Below are 24,631 nucleotides of genomic sequence, written 5' to 3'. Positions count from 1 at the left end.
TATAAAGGAATAACATGGCACAGATATCTATTTTAGTACTTACACTGTAATATCTCACCTCTTTACCATCTTTAATGTATTTTATCCTCACAACACCAAAGCGCTATCATCTCTATTTTACAGATGTAGAACTGTGGCACAGAGAAGTTAAATGATACAGGCCACACAGGAAGTGCGTGGGAAAACAGAGAATTGAAACTGCATGTCCCTAGTCTCAGGCTTATGCCCTTACCATTCAGTTGTCCTTTCCCTTTCTTGTGGCACAATTTGGTGATATTTTTATCAGTTAGACATTTTCATCCAAGTATGTTTTGACACGGATTTTGAGACACAGTATTCTGATTCAGCTTGAGGGTAGTTTGATACAATGCTATTTAGAGACAATTGCATTTTGGTTTAGCATCAGGATGAAAGAACCATTCTGACACAACATGAAGATATTTTGAAATGATGGATTATCACACTTCAGTGATTGAATCATAGAAGATTAGAGTTGGAAGAGACCTCAGGAGGTCATCTAGTCCACCCTCCTGCTCAAAGCAGGACCAACCCCAACTAAATCATCCCACCCAGGGCCTTGTCAAGCCAGGATAACATCGAGATAATTTCAATGGTGCTTCTGAACCAATCACTACATCAAAACATCACCATGATCAGACAAAAGGCCACGCTTCCAGGCACACAGAGTTTCAGTATCATTGAGTCGGATCACAGCATAAGGCGACCTGCCGGTGCAGAGATGTTTCTTTAGGCAGCACTACACGTAGACGCGGTGTGAGGACCCAGCACGGCTGCACAATCACACCATCAGCTGACGCAGCGTCGCTTGCCAGCACTTGCAAGTGTAGCGTGAGGCTGAAGATATTGAGTGTTTTCTTACAGCCCCAGCTCCTGCAGCCATGTGATTACAGCACGAGCTCGACTTCCATGTAGAAGAGTTAAGTCCGTCCCCTTCCCCCCACCGTTGGCGGCTGTGGTCAGCGCCTCGCTTGAAACCGTGGCGTGGCTGTACTAACGCGTCACTCACTGGAACCGCAGGGGCTGTTGTGCAAGCTCGGGATTCCCGGGGCTGGGGGCAATTTCAGATTTGCGGGCTGGTGACAGCAGCGACGCGATGACACAGCACGATGCCATGGCAACCGCGTGAGGACACAGCACACTGGCATGACGCGGTGGCTGCTCTCGACAGTCCTCCCCGCAAGGCGCTCCCGGGGGGAGGGCGGTGGCTCGCCTCTTGCGGGACCGACAGTTCCCACTCGTCACGTGACACCACCGCCGGGTCACGTGAGCTGTTCCTGTCCCTTTTCCGTCACGGTTAAATCTCACCTTCCTCGTCCCCGCCCCTTCGCTCACCATAGAGTTGCCTAGAGCGCCGCCGCCGGCAGAACCCGGAAGCAGGAGGCGCACTGCGCAGCCGCTCCCGACCCTGAGCGCTGTGGAGGACTCAGGAAGAAGGGGCGGGGCCGGGGCGGAGCGCGCGGCACGATGGCGGAAGTGGAGTGAGTTGATTCTCTGTAGGGCGCTGCGGGACGAGGGGAGAGTTTGCAGGGCGGGGGGACCAGGCCCTCTCCCCAGCGGGGCGGGAATACGGGGGCGGGAGGCCGAGCCCCTCATTTCAGGCCCAGCCCCAGGCCGGGGCTCTCGCTGTGGGGGAGGGGCAGTGGTAGCCACCCCCCTAGCTCCATTGCCTTGGCTTATCCAGTGAGCGTATAGCTGCTGTGTGCCCCTCCCCCCGCCCAAGGGGCCCTGACATCGCTACTGGGCCCCTTGTGAAACGGGGCCACCGGCCCTGCCACCTGGTGCAGGAATCGCAAGGCCCTCTCCCCCGTGAAATGGGTCTGCCCAGTGCAGCCACTGCGAGCCCCTCGGGGGGGGGAGCGATAGCTCAGTGGTTTGAGCATTGGCCTGCTAAACCCAGGCTTTTGAGCTCAATTCTTGAGGGATCTGGGGCAAAAATCATTTAGGGATCTGGGGCAAAAATCTGTCTGGGGATGGGCCCTGCTTTGAGCAGGGGGTTGGACTAGATGACCTCCTGAGGTCCCTTCCAACCCTGATATTCTATGAAACAGGGCTGTCTGGTCCCGCTGCCACATTTGTACAGGCAAAACAAGCCCCTCCCCAGCACACATGCACTGCTGTGCAAATTAACCAAGAGGCAGCTCTGTGAGGCTCATCTGAGTGGGATGGGGCCTGCCCCTTCCCTTGGGTTGTGAGTGAGCCAGCCTGCTCTGGCAGGTATGTTTGTCTTACAGTTGAGGTTTGTCATGATGCAAACCCCGTGGATAGGACATGCACAGTCAAATGATGGCCAGGCAGTACTGGTGCACTGGGGTGTAGCAGAGTGGTTTATCTTTAAAGGTGGGAAGGCTTAAGTACCATTAAGTGAATCATAGGCACATCTCAGTTTTAACATGGTAACAAGGCAAAGAATGGTCATCAAATGTCCTGATGCAGTATTTAATGTATAGGGGGAGGGACCCTCAAAATATTGCCACTTTGCCTGGTACAGTAGTGTGCAAATGCAATACCGTGGCACCTCCATGGAGATTACAGTAGATTTGTTCCACTGGACACACTAAGCCAAATAAGTCCCTGTCCACACTGCACACCTTCCATTCATCTGTGTGCTAAATCCCAGCTCCAATACAAAGTATTCTTTGCACACAGTGAGTGAAAGAATTCAGCAATAAATTGTTCCACGTGCCTGAAATCCTAGTACTTGCACGTGGGCCCATTATTAGGGACCACTTCTTTAAGGCAGCTGCACATGATTATCATTAATTCTGTTGCCAAGATAACTTGCTGATGAGTTTTGTTTTTAATCTTTCAGTAGTTTTGTGCTTCCCCCTGACCGACCTCCCCCACAATGTCCAGCTTTTGCTAAGTCTAATCATGTTCTGTGTTGCCCTGACAGGTTCTCAAATGCTACCCATGAAGTCCTCAATGTCACCCTCCACACCACGCTGTCCGTTACGACCAAACTGGTGGTTCCTACACCTGCCAAACCTATCCTTCCAGTGCAGACTGGAGTCCAAGCTCAGCAAGAGGAGCAATCTAGTGGCATGACTATATTCTTTAGTCTCCTTGTATTAGGTGAATGCTGAACTGAAAAATCTCTTATTGTTCACTGTTGAGTTTGTATTATGTCTGAAACATTTGTAAGATGCATGAGTCCTGGGGATACTTTTTTAGTATGGTGCTGTATTTCTCCTACAAACCCCCAGCCATGAAAGTTTGTCATATAGACCCAGATTTTTAGAAAAGTTGGATATGCAATTACGTGTTCAAAAAGGTGAGCTTGCGGAACTGAGTGACTGTGGAATAAACTCCTAAGGGAACTAAGGACCCTCACAGACCTCACCACCTTCTGCTCCAAGTGCAAGGCATGTTTCTTTGCGCTTGTCTTTACTATAAACACATAGCAATGTGTGTGTCCTACCAAAACAAAATACTGCACTATGCACAGTTTTTCCCCTGAGGAGAGGATGAGCGAACACATGAGAGACATTAGTCACGTCGCTTAAAGCACTGCTGGAAGGCGCTCAGCTATGGTGAAGAGTGCGGTGTAAGAACCTGTATAGAATTTGCATGCACAGTTACCATAATTATACATAAATTAAGTAACTATAGTGAAAATTGCCACCGTTTTTCATAGGCATGTACACTTACCCAGTTTGAACACTAATTTGTGATAATTGCACAGATATTTTGCACATACAAAAAGAAGAACAGGAGTACTTGTGGCATCTTAGAGACTAACAAATTTATTAGAGCATAAGCTTTCGTGGACTACAGCCCACTTCTTCGGATGCATAATACAGTTTGCACATACAGTTGCACACTCAATTTTTCTGAAAATCTGGGCCATCAGTCTGTCTGTTTACATTATACAACTTTTTGATAAACAGTGTTAATTGATATCGATCTAGTGCAGGGCTGGGCCACATCTGGTCCGCAGGACAGTCCTGTTCGGCCCCCGAGCACCTGGCCCGGGAGGCTCACCCCGGCCCCTCCCCTGCTGTCCCCACTCTCCCACAGCCTCGGCTCTCTCACTCCGCTGCCAGCACAATGCTCTGGGGGGCGGGGCTGTGAGCTCCTGGGGCAGCGCAGCTGCAGAGCCCGGCCTGACCTGGTGCTCTGCGCGGCGTTGTGGTGGCGGCGGCAGAGTGGCCCGGCTCCAGCCGGGCAGTGCGGCTGTAGCGCTGCCAGCCACTGGTGCTCCAGGCAGTGCGGTAAGGGGGCAGGAGAGTTTGAGGTGGTGGTCAGGGGGTGTGGGTGGTGGTGGGGAAACGGGGTTGAATGGGGGCAGGGGTTCCGGGGGGCAGTCAGGAAGGAGGGGGTTGGATGGGGCAGTGGGGGGCAGTCAGGGGCTGGGGTTCTGGGGAGAGTCGGGACAGGGAGAAGGGGTGGTTGGATGGGGCAGGGGTTCCAGGGGGGCGGGGGGCTGTCAGGAATGAGAGGAGGGATTGGATGAGGCAGCGGGGGTCCGTGGGCAGTCGGGATAGGGAGTGGCGGTGTGTGGATGGGGCAGGGGTTCCAGAGGGGCCGTCAGGGAACAGGGCAGGTTGGATGGGACAGGAGTCGCGGGGGGGATGGCAGATAGGAGGTGAGGGCCGGGCCACGACCCCCTACCCTAACCGTCCCTCCATACAATTTATGAAACCTGATGCGGCCCTCAGGCCAAAAAGTTTGCCCGCCCCGATCTAGTGTAAACTATACGGTAATCAAAACTGTAACAACACAGTTTCAGTAGTGTGTTTAAGGGTTTTTCCTACCTCTTGCTGTATGAAATACAAGCAAAGTGGGGGACCTATAAACAAACCGCAATAAGAGATCCTTTCTGAAGAAGTATGTAATATTACTTGCTTGGTTCTTCAATATCTTCTAGAGCAGGGGTCGGCAACCTCTGGCATGCGGCTCGCTAGGGTAAGCACTGCTGACGTGGCAGGTTCGGCCAATCGCGGCCCCCACTGGCCACGGTTCGCTGTCCCAGGCCAATAGGGGTGGTGGGAAGCTGCGGCCAGCACATCCCTCGCCCGCGCCACTTCTCGCAGCCCCTATTGGCCTGGGACGGTGAACTGCGGCCAGTGGGGGCCGCGATTGGCCAAACCTGCCGCGTCAGCAGGTAAATAAACTGGCCCGGCCCGCCAAGGTGCTTACCCTAGCGAGCCGTGTGCCAGAGGTTGCTGACCCCTGTTCTAGATGATCACTGTTTGCAGTGTTGATATGTGGCTTGTGTCACAATCTGGCAAACTCAGTAGGAAAACATGTGTGTATTTGTCATAATAGCAGATTTTATAAGTCCACTTGGATAAAATCCTACCTGTGTCACCCTCTTTGAAGTATATTTTATTAAATGCAACAAAGAGAAAACCCAGTCCTTTAGATATATGCACATCTCCCTCTGATGTTCTCCCTGTGACCAATACCAAAGTGATATTTGAGTAGGTATTACAGAAAAATCAAAACAAAATGCAATAGATCAGAAAAAACATGAAGTTTAAAAGAGAAATTCTGAGTGTGTGTGTGTGTCAATTGGAATTTAAAAGGCTTATTCATGGTAAAGTTTCTGCATTTTTTCCTAGGGCTAAAGAGTAGGGTCACAATTCTTGGCTACATTCCAGCCCCGTTACCCCACTCCAGCAGCATAATGGATCTTGGAAGCAGCTGAATTTCCCTTTCCTCCCTCTTTGCCCCCTCCCCCCAGCAAAGGAGAGTTTCCAGAGCAGTGGATAGCCAGTATAAGAGCTCTGTGCTGCCCCATTCATAGCATCTTGTGCTGCCCCATTCATAGCATCTGACAGAGAATGTGGTGGGGATGAAGGAGGGTGTGGCCAGAGTGCTCTGGGCTTTGACTGTTTTGGATAGTAAAGTGGCCCCTAGACAGCTATGGGAAGCTGCCCTAAATTAGAGTAGCCAAAGGAGCTGCTTTACTTTAGGGCTGGATAGGTCCCCCTCTAAGCCCAAAATTCAGCAGGCCAGAAGTGACACTGCTTAGTCTCTGGCCCCAGGTTTCTGCAGTCTGCTTATCTATTAAGACAAACCCCAGTTTAACTTCAGTACCTTGTTTGGCCAAAAGGGCCTATCTTTGTAACACTTCTTTCCATTTTATACAGCATCCTAGTAGATAAACGTGGCTCGCAAGCTCCCCTGACCTGTGTTACGGGCCCTTAATCTTCTTTGCCTTCTTTGTGTGACACTCAAACCCTCCACGAAACCATTTGAAGCATTTTCTTGTCAATCTCTTGACTGCTTCATGTCATGCCCATAGAAGAGGGTGCGGGCAGAGCAGAGTAAATAGTCAATTACCAACTGGACAAACTATTGCCAAGAGAATAGGTATCAAATAGCTATGGGCAACCAACCTGCCACTCATTGTAATATCTGTACTGGTAGGAGTCCATTATCTGAGCCTACAGTTGCACCACAGTATTTCTTTTTTGTTCAAAGAAATAGAAGTGGGAAGGTGCTGGCATTTGGATCTGCTAAACAGAAATTGTATTATTAATAAGGCAGTAGTAAGAGCTTTACATTCACAAAGTGCTATATAAACATTAATTAATCGTCCAGATTCCCTTGGAAGGTAGATATTATCCCCATTTTATAGATATGAAAACCGAGATGCAGAAGGTAAGTGATTTGCCCAGGGCCAACACTTGTCAGCAGTACAGCTAGTATTACTGTATATATCAGGAGTCTGCTCAGTTCTCTAGTCTACCGGGCCTGTCACTTGTAAATTTACTAAATGCAAAGCACACTGTGTGTGAGGTGCCTACCAATATGAGTATAACAATGTGCAGAATTCTGAACACAGTGGCATGACTTCCATTTCTGAACAGTATAGAGGGAAAGTCCTTTTCCGTGGGACAAAGGACAATAAGTGACAAGTTCACTCATGCTGTAGGTACTTGAAAATCATTATTTTCAGTGAGGCCATATTCCAAAGGAATAGCATATAAAATAAGCGATCTGCTTGAAAGCCACAATCAACTCTAGATCAGAAGCACATCAGATTGCCCCCTTGAACAAAGACAGTTCAGTGGTAGCTAGGGGGAGTTGCTAAAGCTTACCATTAGTCCATTAGTAAGAGCAGTTCAGAGAAGCTTTTTAGTTCTTGAGTCAGAAACAGGTTTTGTTGCAGTCTAGTTGCAGGAGCCTTGTGGAGGCTGGAAACTGAATTAGCAAAAGACCCCCAAATGATTATTTGGCACAGTGAGGTAAGGGAATGAAGATAGCCTTAGTAATTACTTTTCTGCTTTGTCACAATAAGCTTTATCAAATATCAAACAGAGTTTAAAGACACACTCGTGGGATTGACAGGTCCATAATTTGATCCATCCCCTGTTAATTTGTGTGTGTGTTTTTTTTATATATATATATATATATATATATATATATATATATATATATATATATATATATATATATATATATATATAATGTGTGTGTGTGTATACATTCCCCTTCCCCTCTGACTAATTCATCTTTTAATTTAACCCATTTCTAGGAATCATTGAAATATTTGAACAACAGTTTATCATCTGATTACTTTCAGATTTATTTTTTACTAGGAAAGTTTCACAGTTTGTATTCATGGAACATTGTTTAGAAGAATGTCTTTTTCTGTCCTACCAGTTACATATTTTAATACTGTTTTACTTCTTCCCCACAGCTATCTGCATCATATTGGTGCATTTACTGATAAAATACAGACTACATTTCTTGCCAGAGAGTGTGGCTGTTGTTTCTTTAGGTGAGTATTTCTGTGACCACACTTTTAATATTTTTGAAGAAAACTTGATTTATGTTATAATATTTTTGGATAAAAATAGGGTTTACATACTTTGGTGCCCTCTTTAACTGGTGTGACAATGCCTGAACTACTTACTGTGTTCACTTCTGCGCTGACTATTACTAGAAAGATGTAGGCACACTGGACATAGTTCAGAGAAGAGCAACAGGAATTCTAGGGATGGAGGGACTAATTTAGGAAAGAGTTAAAGAGCTAAGCATGTGTTATGACCCTGCAAAGTGATACATGTGAGCAGACCCTTCTGGCTGTGTGGAATCCTATTGAAATCAATTGGACTCCATGAGAGCACATTTCCATGGACCACTTTGCAGGACTGGGGCACTTGCCTGATGTGTTTAGTGGGGAATCATGATAACGCTCTAAATAGCTAAAGGTGCAAGCACTACATTGGGAGACGAAATATCTCGCATGGTAAAGAGGGTATAACTGGCATTAAATTAATAAAAGGAAACTGGAATGCTAAATATCATGAGAATCTTTCTGATAGTGAGATCCACTTCCGTAGGAGGAAGTGGAAGCCCCATCTTCGAAATGATTTGAAAACTAGACTGGACAAAGCAAAATGTGTTACTGCAGGGAACAATCCTACACCAGTTGGGAAGTGGACAGAATGACCTAATAGTGCTTTGCAGTGTTGTAGCTGTGTTGGACCCACCTTGTCATTTGTCATTTTTAACATCTAAGGGCCAGATTTTCAAAAGAACCCTGTTCCTATTTCGGTATCTAAATGAAGTGACTAGATTTGCAAAAGTGCTTGGCACCCAGCAGCTCCCATTGTTCTTCATCAGCTGATGAGTGTGATAAATCAGCGAGTAATCAAAAAGAAAAAGGAATCATCCCCCAGTGCTAGTGCTAACATTATAGAATCTTCAGGTCAGATTTTCAAAAGGGCTGAGCACTGCCCTCAGAGCTCAAACGAAATTGCTGGACACTGAGTGCTTCTGAAAATGTGGCCCTGTGATTCTATAATTTTAACACTAGTGCTGGGTGATGGTTCCATTTTCCTTTTTTATTATTCCTACCTGACTTATCACAGTCAGCTGATTGGAAACATGAAGATTGCTACTCTGCCTTTCAGAAGTTAAAATCGGAAGAGGGCAGGAAATCACAAGACTCAGTGAACAAGCCAAGATCAAAAAGATAAACTGGCCAGTAAGGTCAAATGGCAGGATGTTGCTAGTATGCCATATTTCCTTACAGAGTGCTTTATCTTGCTGTCTAGATTTTGAGACCCTAATTCAGGAGAGCACTTAAGGATGTGCATAAGTCCATCCCTGGACAGGAAAGCACTTCAATATGTGCTTAAGTCCCATTTACTTCAAAGGTGGACCTGAGTGAGGTGTAATTCTCTGCAAAACTGGGATGCATCTAGGAGGAGGGGAATACTTTACCAACTTCCTCTCGCACATGCATCCTCATTAACCTGGGGTAAGATACAATGGTGGCACCTGCTACCATGAATCTTCTCTCCATTTATGAGGTCAGTTTATTTTAATTGCAGAAGAACTTTGTGTGGTACATGTGATTTAACCTACTCTGAGAATATAAATTTCACTAGTAGCCTGAAAACTTGCCTGGATTACTAGATGCTGAACTGTCCCTATTGTACACTTGGGCTCTTTCTATGACTTGAGGCAAGAGAATGCCACCCTTAATTCAGATCTAGCTCTTCGCCCCTTCTTAATAAGTCTGAAAAGTTCACGAACCTGATTCTGCTCTCACAGTGGTTATACATTGGTATAACTACTGATTTCTGTGCAGTTACTCCTGATTTACAAATCTGTAAATGAGAAGAGAATCAGGGATCTCTAGACAATATAATATCTACTTGAGTCCTATCACTGAAATAGAGTATTTTCCTTCGTAAGTCATCTCAGGCAGCAGCTTTTCAACTGTCTCTGTAACTGCTTACCATAATCTTTGTGCAGTGGTGATATTTTTACTTCAGTCACTAGTGGCACTCACACTGTCAGACTAAAAATACACCACAAAGGAAAAGATGCTTAGCTATAATACTAAACTAAGGGTATGTCTTCACTACCAGCCGGATCGGCGGGCAGCAATCGATCCAGCAGGGATCGATTTATCGTGTCTAGTGTAGACGCGATAAATTGACCCCCGAGCGCTCTCCCGTCGACTCCTGTACTCCAGCTCGGCGAGAGGCGCAGGCAGAGTCAACGGGGGAGCAGCAGCAGTCGACTTACCGTGGTGAAGACACCACGGTAAGTCGATCTAAGTATGTCGCCTTCAGCTACGTTAATCATGTGGCTGAAGTTGCGTAACTTAGATCAATCTCCCCCCAGTGAAGACTAGGCCTAGGAGTGTAGTAGTGTCATACCTACTGAGCAAGTAGTTCTCATCTTTCTCCTGGACTTCTGCCTGCTGCATTTTCTGGTAGGTTAATAGTGTTTTCATAAAAATTCTCAGAGTTCTCTCCATCAGATTACTGTGCTGGAGGAAACAAAGCCCTCCGGTGCTTGCAAAACCTTAGGGCTTTCACAGAAATAAGAATGTTGCAACCTTCTGGGTGTTGTGCCAAAAGGATCTGAATTCAGAGTCCTTTCTAAGTAGAAAGGAAATCAGATTCTCTCCTCCCCAAGCATAAGACGTATTGCAGATGCTTTTTAGTTCACAGTACTTGATTCATGGCACGTTACATTGCCCACAGCAAGATCTATATTAGGAAATCCTTTAGCTTAAAGGGACACTCATCTGAAAAAACATATTTGGGCACAGATTAGTCTTAAATTGAGAAGCAAATAGTTCTTAGACTCCAAGGCCAGAAGGGATCACTGTGATCATCAAGTCTGACCTAGATAGATTTCTGGAACAGCGGTTCTCAAAGAGGGATCTGGGGCCCCTTGAGGTTGTGCAAGCAGGTTTCAGGGGGGTCCACCAAAATAAACCCAAGAACAGGGCTGGCATTAGACTCCCTGGGGCCCAGGGCAGAAAGCCAAAGCCCAAATCCTGCCACCCAGGGCTAAAAGCTGAAGCCCGAGCAACTTAGCTTTGCAGGGCCCCCTGTGGTGCTGGACCCTGGGGAATTGCCCTGCTTGCTAACCCTTAATGCTGGCCCTGGCTTTTAATTTACTGGGTATTCAGAAGAACAGTTGTGGCACAGGTGGACCGTGAAATTTTTATATGGGGGGGGTGGGGCTCAGAAAGAAAAAGATTGAGAACCTCTGCCCTAGGGCAGGGTTTCTCAATGACTGGTGCCGGTCTCTGAGATCTCCCTGACATAGTTTAGGAAGGCAGCAAGCCAGTCCCTAGTATCAAAATGATTGAAAGACACTGTTCTAGAAGACCAAGCATTTCCTGCTGTATCTAGATTTATTCCAGCAAGAGGTAGATTGTCTGTGTTTATCTAATTTAGACTGTAAGATCTTTAGGGTAGGGTAGTATCTTTTCATGTTCTATAAAATGCCTTACATATTTCAGAAAATCTGTTTCTTTTTCCATTACTTGGTGAGGTGGTTTAGAGCAATGATGTACACACACTTTAGTGGGAATGTGGTATTTTGCTTCGACTGCAGTAAAACCAAAAGAAAATATGATATATGATGGGGTTAGAAAAGCAGCTGACAGGAAACGAATACGTCAAACATTGACTATGACCCCTTAGGGTAATTTTCCTTTTGCATCAAACATCAACATGAGGCTTAATAATGCTTCATTGTGAAATTATGGACGAGATTAAATTGTTGATATTCAGTGCTTGTTAATAAGTAAATTTGCCTAATAACTATTTCCTGAATGTTTTACATTTTCTGTGCTACTTGAAGAGACACATACATTCTGGGCCAACTTCTGCTTTCAGTTACTTTACTCAAGTCAGTTGGAGTTACGGACAGTAGAATTTGGCCCAGCATGTGCATTGTTCCCTCAGAAACTGAGTGACTTTATCATTAGGGCAAATATATTAATAGAAGTCATTGTTAGAAAGGGAGACTCCCAAAATATCTCCTTTGTGCTTTCCATATCAGGGCTTCAGTGTAGTGTTAGTCTGATAGAGGGACAGAAGAGGATATCACCATCCCTCTTTCCCGCACCGCACACACAACTTCCGATGAAAGGGTAGGCGTTTCTTTTGGCTCCTAATCCAGTTAGCTATCACTGTGATTTAGGTAAACTCAGATGCAATCTCCATCCTGAAATGTAGCTATTCACTGATGGCTCCTTCCGGTTTGGTTTTGGCCTCTGACTCTTGGCTTATTTGAAGATTCCGCCCCAAGGGCTTCACAAACAACAGAATTTTACTGATACGAGAAACTAAGTGTTGCTTTACTACTCCTTCTGGGGAACACTGCGCAGGAACTGCAGAGGCTCTCTCTCTCCCTTCTGCAGAGCATTCACAGCAGCTGTGGAGGACTGTGGCTAGGCCACTGTGGTCTGTACTCCTGCTCATAGCACAACCCCAATAGAGACTGCAGTGAAACTTTCTAAGATCTCTAACTAAGTAAGGCTGCTACTGCAGCTCAGGGTATGTAATAGGTAGTGGTGGTCACAGCAAGGGCATCTAAAGATGTTTCCAAATTGGATGGAGTATAAGATTGGGGGGGGGGGGGGGGGGGATAGCTTAGTGGCTTGAGCATTGGCCTGCTAAACGCCAGGGTTGTGAGTTCAATCCTTGAGGGGGCCATTTAGGGATCTGGGGCAAAAATCTGTCTGGGGATGGGTCCTGCTTTGAGCAGGGGGTTGGACTAGATGACCTCCTGAGGTCCCTTCCAACCCTGATATTCTATGATTGTCATGGGCTCACAGGCCCCATGCTCTCTTGGCTCCCTATAATCCCTGGGAGGAACCCCCATGAGTGTGACAGCCTTTCTTATGGGTCACACTCACTCTTGTGGTTAAGCTCTGGGCTCCACCACCTTCCAGAACTGCACCTCTCTGAGCCTTCAGCATCCCTGTCTCTCACTGTGGGCCTCCTCAGGAAGTCCACTCACTTTCTGGACCCCTGGGGCCTCCACACCCAGAGGGCACAATGCAACCCCGATCTCTAGACTGCAGTGACTCTCAGCCAGCGTAAAACAGAAGGGTTTATTGAATGTCTGAACCCAGCACAGGAAGTTCTCAGGGCCCTCGAGCCTGGTACATCTCAGCATAGTCCAGCTGGTTCTGTCTCAGTTCCAATGGGCTCGGGCTGCTCTATGTCCCCAGTCCTTCAAGCTGATCATCCTATGTTGCCTTCCCCAACAGCCCCTTCTCCATCCTTTGTCTGTGGTTCCAGGCAAACAGGTTACCTGGGCCTCTTCCTTCCATCCTTTGTTCCCCCACTGACTGAAATCAGGTCACTGGCGATCACTCTCCTCAGCCCTTTGTCCTCCCATTGACCAGAACTGGCTGACTTCCAAGATGCGGTGGGCCTCTCAATCAGCAGTTGCTAGGGTGCCCAATCTCCAGGCCGTTGTCTGGGATCCCAACTGCTAGGTGAGGTCACACCTGATCCTCTGCAACAAAAAACACCCCCCCCCCCTCACCTCGATAAACATGCAGCACATAGGAGAAACAGAGACACACACAGTATTTATGCAAACCATTAAGAATAGTTCCCACTTTGTCACAAGGATAATACATTCAATGTTGTTTTGAATGTAAACTATTACATAGCTGCTGTCTTTCCAAATCTAGACCTGGTGTAAGCAGGTTCAGTTGCACTGAAGTAAATAGGGGTTGTGGCCACTTACATCAGGGCTGTGTTTGGCCTTGATCTTTTGAGTCTTACCTGTTTAGTTTACCAACAGAATCACATTTTTGCTCTTGTCAGCTCTGTAGAGGAGATACAGCTTCTGCTTCATTAACAAAATTGCCAGCTAATTGCCATAATAAAGAATCCTTATTGCTGGTGATGATCTATGCAGCTGAAAGAGCACAACTACATTTTTAAGTACCCAGTTCTGCCGGTGTGCCAGAAGTTAGATATAAGCAAATGTGCTGTGACAGTCACTGAGGGAGAATTAATAGCACAGCAGAACAGTTATTTTTATAATCGCTTTTCTGCCAATGATCATCTTCTTAATTGTTTGTTCCTTTCGCTTTTAGCAATTTCTAGCTACACTTCTCTTATGAGGGGCAGGAAATGAGTGCATTCACTGGACCAGATTCTGATCTTCCTTACTCAGATGTAAGTCCCAAGTAGCTCCTTGAAGTTAATGGAGTTCCATTGCTGTTGCACCAATGTGAGATCAGAATCAGGCCCTTTGTTTATCATTGAACAGTAACTCATTTCTCGAGCCAAAGATTATTTTCAACAAGGAGCTGGTTATAAAGTTATCAAAGGAAGGACTTTTGGCCTTTGAGACTATTAACTTTCCAGCTTGCACTTGACGAAAGCGTTGAGTAATAACATAGTAAGAAATCTGCTCTGATAAAAGTGCAGCCATTAAACTAACCTCTAAGGAAGAGCAGTTTTAGTGTCTGCTACAAAATGAGGTGGGTTTCCTCCATTATCCAAAACCAGCACAGGAGGTTTTTTCATTCTGCATCCCTCCAAACTAAGGGCAGGTCTTCACTACAGGCGGCGGGGGTCGATTTAAGATACGCAAATTCAGCTACACGAATAGCGTAGCTGAATTTGACCTATCGGAGCCAACTTACCCCGCTGTGAGGACGGCGGCAAAATCGACCTCCGCGGCTCCCCGTCGACTGCGCTTACTCCCACCTCCACCGGTGGAGTAAGAGCGTCGATTCGGGGATCGATTGTTGCGTCCCAACGAGACGCGATAATTCGATCTCCGAGAGATCAATTTCTACCTGCTGATTCAGGCGGGTAGTGTAGACCTAGCCTAATATACTGATGAATTCTATGTGGACAGCTGTCCTTCCTTTTTTATGGTAATCATAGTGGTGTCTTGCATGTTATGTAGCTAGAACTAGCTTGTACCCATTTAAAAAGTCATAAGCTTGGTATAACTTGTGCTTCCTCCCATGGACGGTGTGTGCACCCCCCCTGTTTGGGAAAGCTCCTTCCATTTTCCCCCTCCCCCTTGCTCTCACCGGGTGACCCACCGATGCCGCCCTGTACCCCGGCCAGACTGCCAGTGCCTGGAGCAGTCCAAAGGAGCCCTGAGCCTGGCCACCCAGAGAAGCTCTGAGCCCTGCCATGGCCCAGCCCTGGGTCTGCAGCGGGAAGCATTAGCCAAGATCTGGGGGAGTCAGCCTACCACAGCCTCCATTACCCCCTGCCAATGCTTCTTCCCTTTACTCCTCTTTTCCACTCACACTCTGCTGCTGCCTTATGAACTTCTTATTGTTCAGTAGGCTTATGGTATTAGGGGAAACTCCCATCTACTGCTGGAGGATATTGGGACATTAGAGGTTGTCACTCCTCCTGTTCATCCTTCTTTCCTCATTGCCTTCTATTAATTTTTGTGTATAAACAGGCTGTAAGTGCTGCATAAGTCCTGTGCTGCTCCTCTGCTTGAAGCGAGTTTCACCAAGATACACTGCACATATTTTGGGTATCTCCTGTATTAGCTGAGGCAAACTGCTGGTTCTGTCCTCTCTCACAGTTCAGGGCAATTGCACCCTGTGTCTCCCCCTTTGTGGTCCAGCAAGGGCACCTACTCTAGGCTCCTCAGCCATCCCTTCTCTTTGTCAGAGACGTGCCTCTCTCTCCCTCCTGACTGGGTTTTTCCAGGCTGCACAGGTCCCTGCCTACACTGTGTTATTTGCAGAAAGCCAGATTGCCTAGATAGACCAGCATCTGCAATCTCCTCAGAGGCTATGAATAACTGTAATTGCCCATACTTACAAGTTACCACACAGCTCTTTATAAGCAAGCACATTTATTCTTAAGGTGAAAGCATTACCGAGAAAACATATAAGAACTAATAAAAAATTCCTATTCACATGCTAAATGCTTACCGGAGGTCACCCATCAGTCTTATGTGGCCTCAGTAAGCCAAAGTCCTTCCAACCCTTCCTAGAAAGGATTGGATCCCTCCTTGGACAGACCGACCTGTATGTTTGCTTGGTCAGAAAGCAGTCCCTGAGTCAGTTTAAACTCAGGCCATTTATCTAAAAGTCCTTTCTCTGCCTATTGGTCTCTGGAAAACCTAGTTTGAGCTAGTATATGTGAGCCTCTCCAGGTGGCAGTACATCTTTGGAGACTTTACAGCCTGAGTGCACTTGCCTTATCACCCTGCACTGTTCTTAAATCTTGGAGTAGGTGTGGTCATGCTCCCCTATGGAATTATATATAGTGATACATAAATTTAATACAGTAAGATCTTCCAATGATATTGCAGGAAATTGCCATGTTTGTCACAACGTCCCCTCGAAGTATTTACATCTTGAAATCCTGATGTCTGTTGTAATTCAAGTCCATTTAATCATATCTGTTACCTGCAATATCTATTTAAAAATAAAACAAATGCAAATGTCAGTGTTATATTTAGAGCAGAGTTGCAAACTTCTGCTTTCCCAGGGCAAGAGATTACTTTTCCCAGGCCAGGTAAAATATACATACATATATATTTATCATCATGGAAAAGATAAATGGGTGAATTTTGATTTATTTAGATTGTAGTTCTCCAAGTAGGGACTATCTGTTACTCTAAGTTTGTGCAGTGCATGGCACAATGGGGCCTCAGTACGTTCCTCTTTAGACATTACTATAGTAAACGTGATTAGTAATAAATAATTTGTGCCTAAACTGGTAAATTTTCATGAAGGTTTTGCAAAACTGATTTAGAGGCACGCACTAACTGTTTTTATCACATTGTCTTAACTACTCGATGAATTCCTTTGTAATAAAGTCATGTAATAAATGAACTTTGCAACACTACAGAAGACTAAAGATTATAGTTTTATATTTATTATGTTGATAAAGAATCCACCATTTTAATGCAGTTGCATATAAAACAAATAAAAGGAAGTATTTCTTCACACAACGCACAGTCAACCTGTGGAACTGTTTGCCAGAGGATGTTGTGAAGGCCAAGACTATAACAGGGTTCAAAAAAGAGCTAGATAAATTCATGGAGGATAGATCCATCAATGGCTGTTAGCCAGGATGGGCAGGGATGGTGTCCCTAGCCTCTGTTTGCCAGAAGCTGGGAATGGGCAACGGGGGGTGGATCACTTGATGATTACCTGTTCTGTTCATTCCCTCTGAAGCACCTGGCATTGGCCACTGTCAGAAGACAGGATCCTGAGCTAGATGGACCTTTGGTCTGACTCAGTATGGCCATCCTTATGTTCTAAAGCTAGAAATGATACATCTATTCTTTGAGAATAAGCCATCAAAGAAATCTACACAAGCATTATAAAAAGGTTATTAGCAAACATACAGATGTTATATCATGACTGCTAGTGTGACTACAGCTTTGAGAGGTAGTTGAAGTGTTAGATTAGAACGTAACAGATTGCATTCTTTGACAAATCGCTACCCAGAGGTGTCAGGAGTAAAAAATAAACAGGGAATGAAGACAGTAATTAAAATAGATAGATTCATAGATTATAGGACTGGAAGGGACCTCGAGAGGTCATCGAGTCCAGTTCCCTGCCCGCATGGCAGGACCAAATACTGTCTAGACCATCCCTGATAGACAGTTATCTAACCTACTCTTAAATATCTCCAGAGACGGAGATTCCACAACCTCCCTAGGCAATTTGATAGATGCAGGAGATATGTTGACTGCAGAGGTTTCAAGTAATAAGCTAAATCGCTACCATTTCCCAGACTCAAACAAAGCTAAAGTGGAAAGTTCTCTGAACAAATTTCAGGAACTGGTACAACAGACAGTGGTTTTTCTGGTGCCTTGATCAGAACAGGGAGCATAATATTTTTTTTAAGAGGGAACAAAAGGCTTGGTGAAAGGCCTTCCAATGCCCATGCAACTACTGTGTGGTGCAGCTTGTGATTCAGCTCTTCCATCTTCCCAGAAAAAGAAGTTCTCCCAGAGGGGGCAAATCTGTTCATGCATCCTGAACACACAACTAGATACCTGTGGATGTAGAAAGCTAAAATCGATAGAGGGCCTCGATTCCTATGAGGGTCTGAATAACATCTGTTGGCTGCTGAGCATCCTCCACCCCTCTTGACATCAGTAAGAGTAAAGGGTGCCCAGCAAGCACCTTGAAGATTTGGACACAGGCCAGGTTGCCTGTGCCCCTTCTTCAGTGCTCCTTTGCTCCGTTACTCATGTGTACCTAACTGTGTAGTGGTGGTGTGGTGGAGAGCAGATTGAATTGACCTAGACTGTTAGCCACCCCTCAGTCAATGACAGATTAGTGTGTAAACCCAGGCTATAGCTCAACTCTCTTGTCTGGAGCAATTTGAAAGTCATATATTTACCCTCAGTGTTTGATGATAAATGTTATATAACATCTTTCATATCCACTTCCCGGTATTAATAATGTTACTTTAAAATTATATGTTGCAATATCTAAAGTAATTAGAGAGCAGCAGAGGGAGAAAGAATCCTTCCCTGGGCCATATCTATACAATCATTTCCTCTTCCAGTTTCCACCGCTTCTTCCTCCTGAATGTTCCATTTGTATCCACCTTCCACTCGTCTCTTCATGCCTTTGTGATTGCTTCTGCTCCACACCTGTAATTCCCTCCCAATAATTATTCACTAAGTCACTTCCTGCTTGTCACTGAAGTACCCCCCTTAAAACGCTTATTCCAGCGGGGGGAGCTTCTCAGTGAAAATCTATCAAACATAGAAAGTTTGTTTGAAAAATACACTTCTTGAAGTCTCAGCTGCTGATTTTTGCTTCATATATGTGGGTTATACTGTTTTTCTCATTTGGAATGTATTTTCCCTGGGGTATATTCTGTCATCAGTACTGTTTCTAACACAGTCAAGCCTACTGTTTGTGCTCAGCAAATAATAATCAATTTCCCAGTCATTGGCTTCCAACGTAGCTCGCATCCCAGAGTGGAAGGGCTACAAATTGGTAATGGGACTTATGAATTACCATGGCAGATTCCATCCTGCATCAAAGAACAGCAGATCTTTGGTGTTCCTGTATTAACATTTTGTTTTTGGTCTCCTTTCAAACCATCTCACTGAGGAATTATTTGTATCCGCTTGGACAAGCCCCTTGAAATATTTTTGTATGAAAGAAGGCTTAGTCCTCATGGAACATCATGTGTATGATGCATCCATCAGGAGTGGTCCATGTGATGCTATTGTGAAATTCTTTTGATAACTACAGTGTGACAGAATAAAAATTACATCAGTTTCCTTGAAAACCTACTTTAAAACTTCTTAGTTACTTAGTCATCTTGTACTTTTCATGCAGTGTGTTTCACCTTTCCCAAGCACTATCATTTGATTATTACACCCACACTCTGTATACAAACAGAGAAACACAAAAACGGAGTCTGAGTAACGAGATGAAGCCTCATCCCTTTCTGTAATCCGTTTGGGGCAGGCTGTGAATTATGCCCCTGACTCACACTAAAAGTTGTCCTCCTAGTTTGAAGTCTTCATTCAGATCTCTCTGGAGATGCATTCAGTGGGAGAGCATCATGAGCTTTAGCAATTCAGCCTTTAACATATTTGGTTAGATTAGTAATTATTCTATAAAATGACCATGTGTGAAATGGGCAATATATTTAATATGCTGGTGACTTTTACAGTATGCCAACCCATTTGACGAGTGGTTCTGTCAGTTTCCCCACTCTGATCAGAAGTGGGTTCCTAGTTTGCTGCTTCTTGCTCACATCCGGGTGAAATCCATCTCTCTGCGGAGGGTCTGTGCACTCTCATTTTCCACTCCTGCCCTATTCTGATGGTTTAAATGGCCTTCAGTGTTGTGCAGATCTAGTGCTGACACAAGGTTGGATTTCACCCATCAGTCCCTATTTGAATAATTGACTCAGTAGGAAGAGAAATTGGGTTTTTCATTTGCTTACAGGTGAAGAACCTTTTTAAGTAAGTAAACCTGCTGTTCACACTTGATGAAAGAAATGAAAAACAAACAAATTGCAAAGTTACAAAAGTGTTCTCCAAAATCTATTTTCCTTATTAGTTGTGAACAAAACCCCCTCAAAACTTGTGTATGGCATTTAAATATCCTATCTGGTAATCTTTGGTGCAGTATGAGCATGTTTTATTTTGAAATGTACTACAGAAACTTTAGTAAGACAGAAACAGTCCTCTAATATGCTGTTCTAGGAATGGGAAAATGTTTTGCTTTATTTATATCTTGCCTTGTCTTTTGCTTTAAATAATGTTGTTTAGTATATGCAGAAAATATGTCTATGGAGTTGCAAATAACAATTTAAGATCCTCTCGACAGAGAGTCAGTGACAGTAACCTGAAGAGTTATGTGTTTCATGATTAGTGAATTAAGAATGTTCTCTCTCTCGCTCTCTCCCTCCAGGTATCCTCATGGGAGCATTTATAAAAATTATAGAGTCTCAAAAACTGGCCAACTGGAAGGTATATTTGAAGCAATTCCTTTTTAATTGTAATCATGTTCTCTGGGATTTTTTAAATGTTGATTATTGTTTGCAATATTAATTATTTTAGGCTTAGTTCCGAAGGGTGGTTTTTTTGGGGTGTTGGTTGGTTTTTTTTGCTGCATACCATGGTTATTTTCGAATAACCACAACCAGATACTTGTGTTTCCCTGCTAAGGGCCTGATCCTGCTGGATAGTAGGTACCTTCTCCAAGGTGTCTTGCCTCTTCTATTCCCATTGAATTAAATGGCAGTAGAGGGTGCTCAGTATCTTGCAGGATTGGAACAATTTTAGTAAGGAACAAAGTTCAATTATTTTTTCTTAACAACTCCCCTTCTGGTTGAATCAACGTACTTGGTACTGTCACTGTAGTCGGTCAGTAGTTTAGAAGCTCTTCTTATAAAATACTGTTCTTATACTCAGACAAATGCAATTTTTTTGCCTGTGACTGTCGAGCCAGCCTTGGCAGAGAAGAGCAGAAACCCTTCATCAAAACTATTTTGCTAAAAATCAAAAGAAGCCGCATTTACTGATTTTTATATTTTTAAAATGGGCTTTATGTTTTGAAAATTTAGCAACTGACTGTGTTTAGCACCAATGAGTAATAAATCAAACCCTTCCTTAAAACACTCGCATTTTGCACTCCATGTTTCTTGGGAACCCCTAGAATTGTTTGCCGATAAATGCTACAGAAGCCAGAGGTGCTTGGAGCAGCAGCATTTTCTATACTCTGGGAGCCACGTTGGAAAAGTCACAGAGCAAAGCAGGGCATGCACATGAGTCCTGTTTCCAGTCAAAGCCTACTCAGGAAAATACAACGGAGCATAAACTCTGGGAAGTCAAGTGCAAAAGTATAATTATACAGGCCAAAAAAGTATTGGAAACGCAAAATTAAAAGACACAAAAACTAACAGCAATTTTTTTTTCAATATATCAGAAGGAGGAAGCCTGCCAAACAATCAATGGGGCCACTGGACAATTGAAGTGCTAAAGGAGCACTCAGGGAAGAGAAGGCCGTTGTGGAGAAGCTAAACAAATTATTTGGATCAGTCTTAACTGCAGAGGATGTGAGGGAAATTCCCACAACTCTGAGCCATTCTTTTAGGTGATAAATCTAAGGAACTGTCCCAGACTGAGGTGTCAGTAGAGGAGGTTTTGGAACAAATTGATAATTAAACAGTAATAAGTCACCAGGACCAGATGGTATTCACCCAAGAGTTCTGAAGGAACTCAAATATGAAATTGCAGAACTACTAACTGTGGTATATAACCTATCACTTAAATCAGCTTCTATACCAAATGACTGGAGGATAGCTAATGTGACTCCAATTTTTCAAAAAGTCTCCAGAGGTGATCGGCAATTACAGGTTGGTAAGCCTTACCTCAGCACTGGGCCAATTGGTTGAAACTGTAGTGAAGAACAGAATTATCAGACACATAGATGAACACAATTTGTTGGGGAAGAGACAAAACTCCTTTTGTAAATGGAAATCATGCCTCACCACTGTATTAGAATTCTTTGAGGGTGTCAACAAACGTGGACAAGGGTGGTCCAGTGGATATAATGTATGTGGGCTTTCAGAAAGCCTTTGACAGGGTGCCTCACCAAAGGCTCTTAAGCAATCATGGGATAAAAAGGAAGGTCCTCTCATGGATCAATAACTGATTAAAAGTCAGGAAACAAAGGATCAGAATAATCGGTCAGTTTTCAGAATGGAGAGAAGTAAATAGTGGTGTCCCCCAGGGATCTGTACTGGGACCTGTGCTGATCCACATATTCATAAATAATCTGGAAAAAAGGGGTAAACTGAGGTGTCAAAGTTTACAGATGATGCAAAATTTCTCAAGATAGTTAAGTCCAAAGCAGACTGCGAAGAGTTACAAAGTCTCACAAAACTGGGTTACTGGGCAACAAAATGGTAGATAAATGTAAAGTAATGCACATTTGCAAACATCATCCCAACTATACATACAAAATGATGGAGTCTAAATTAGCTGTTACCACTCAAGAAAGAGATCTTGGAGTCATTGTGGATAGGTCTCTGAAAACATCTGTTCAGTGTGCGGCTACATCAAAAAAGCTAACAGAATATTAGGAAAGGGATAGATAATAAGACAGAAAATATCATAATGTCAGTATATAGATCGATGGTATGCCCACATCTTGAATACCGCATACAGTTCTGGTTGCCCCACCTCAAAAAAGATATATTAGATATAAATGGAAAAAAGTACAGAGGTCAACAAAAATTATTAGGGGTATGGAACAGTTTCCATATGAGGAGAGATTAAAATACAGGGACTATTCAGCTTGCAAAAGAGATGACTAAGGGGAGATACGATAAAGGTCTATAAAATCATGAATGGTGTGGAGAAAAGTGGATAAGGAAATGTTACCACTTCACATAACACAAGAACCAGAGGTCACCCAATGAAATTAATAGGCACCATGTTTAAAACAAAGGGAAGTACTTCTACACACAAAGCACAGTCAACTTGTGGAACTTATTGCCAGAGGATGTTGTGAAGGCCAAAAATATAATGGGCGCAAAAAAGAATTAGATAAGTTCATGGAGGATAGATCCATTAATGGTTATTAGCCAAGATGGTCAGGTCAAGATGACTCACTCGATGATTGCCCTCTGAAGCATCTGGCATTGGCCACAGTTGGAAGACAGGACACTGCTAGATGGACTTCAGACCCACTAGAGCCATTTTTATGATCTTAATTTGTTTCAAAGGGTGTAACAATCCATTAAAAGTAGTATTTCCGGTGTGGAACAGCAGCATGTTGAGGTGCAGGTCAAGGTGACACTGGCTAGGAAGCAAACATGGTCTTGGACAGCAGTTTTATTATTTATTGAACTTGCACTGTGTTCAGTACAAACATAAGGAAACCCATCCTTGCCCTAAGAATTTTACAACGTAGATTTCTTGCAGCTAAGTCTGAGTTAGAGATCAGCAAAGCTTGTACTTACTTTCATGATTCTTGGTGGCTAAAACAGACACCATAATCACTTGCTTGTCCTGTGCTTAAATTTGTCCTCTTCTTTTCCTATGCTCTCACTTTTACCTAGATTTAAAAAATTGTAATACTAGAGAAAGAATGTGTTTAGTGGGTAGCCTAGCATACAGTTATTGAATCAGAGTGAAAACCTGGTATTATTAGACATATTACTAAACTGAATTTCATATAAAGGAAAAATCTAATATTATATTTCCATGAAATAATCTTCAGTGGAAGAGATGAGTTTCGTATGCTGATGAGTCCACATAAATCCTCTGTGTTAAGAAGGTAAATTCATTACATGTGCAAATGTGAATGAGGTTTTAAATAGATAGGTGTTTCTGTTTTGCAGGGTGATACTAGGAACAAAGTTGCAGTTTTTCCTTGCAAGGATACAGCGTAGGAGTTACAGTGTCAGGACTTAATATTGTTCAACCTGGATTTAAAGAATCCTTGTTGCTGTTTATAAAGGCAGCAGGCTTCTTAGGCAGTGCCCCTGGAATCTTGAGGGAACCGGGGGATGTAAAGAGAACCACACTGGGCCAAAGATTGTGCACGAGTGATTCAGCTTCTTTGCTCAGAGTGCCAGCAAAAAAAAAAAGCCATTTTTGAGGGTGGCTTTTTGTAAGGCAGTGCAGCCCAAGTGCTTAGAATAGAGGAAAAGGAGTCAGGAGACTTAAGAGCCTGATTCTCATTTACATTAAAGCTATGTCAACACAGCAAGCTAGGGATCTGATTGTCTTGCTCGTGTACACATACTCGTGTTAGCTCTCATCAAGCTAGTGTGAGTATAAATAGCTGCGGAGCTGCACTAGCGCTGGTAGCGGCAGTGGAGGCATTGATGAGCTGTGCTGAGTACTTACCTGTGATGAGCATGTACTTGGCATGTCTCAGCCATGCCTGTGCTACTGCTACCAGTGCTACTGTGCATACGCTGCTATTTATAGCCATGCCTAGTGTAATGATAGTATGTGCACATGAGCAGGGGAATCACACCCCTAGCTTGCAGTGTAGAAATAGCCTAAGGCTCATTTACATCACTGTGACAGTGTAAAAGGGCATTAACCTGGACATAAATTACATTTGCAAATGAGACTCAAGCCCTTTAAATTTTTTCATTGGCATCCTGTGAGCCTGATTTAAAGCTCATGGAAATAAATGAGTCTTTTCATTGACTGCAATGGACTTTGGATCAGGGCCTATGTGACCTTGATCTCTTTCTTCATTGTTTTCTCTCTCTCTAAAGAAAGGGATAATAAAGTTTACTCACCTTTTGTAAAGCACTGTGAGATCTTCACTTTAGAAATGCAAAGTATTTAAATGCACATGTGCCCACCAGGAACTGTACTGAGACGATGAACTGATTTCACATGGTCCCCTGATCAGCTA

General features: G+C 44.1%; 1 protein-coding gene across 2 annotated transcripts in view; it reads left to right on the top strand.

The window, feature by feature from the left end:
• Positions 1-1,427: 1,427 nt before the first annotated feature.
• Positions 1,428-24,631, top strand: part of SLC9A8 (solute carrier family 9 member A8) — a 50,582-nt gene continuing 27,378 nt past the window's right edge. For both annotated transcript variants that reach the window (XM_054045969.1, XM_054045970.1), the window contains exons 1-4: positions 1,428-1,499; positions 2,915-3,093; positions 7,673-7,753; positions 20,156-20,214. In XM_054045969.1, the coding sequence (XP_053901944.1) occupies positions 1,486-1,499; positions 2,915-3,093; positions 7,673-7,753; positions 20,156-20,214 (333 nt within the window). In that variant the 5' untranslated portion in view covers positions 1,428-1,485. The remainder of the gene's footprint in view (positions 1,500-2,914; positions 3,094-7,672; positions 7,754-20,155; positions 20,215-24,631) is intronic.

This window comes from Malaclemys terrapin, chromosome 12 (genome assembly GCF_027887155.1).
Source record: "Malaclemys terrapin pileata isolate rMalTer1 chromosome 12, rMalTer1.hap1, whole genome shotgun sequence".
Taxonomy (NCBI): Eukaryota; Metazoa; Chordata; order Testudines; family Emydidae; genus Malaclemys; species Malaclemys terrapin.
This window is presented reverse-complemented; position numbering and strand designations above follow the sequence as displayed.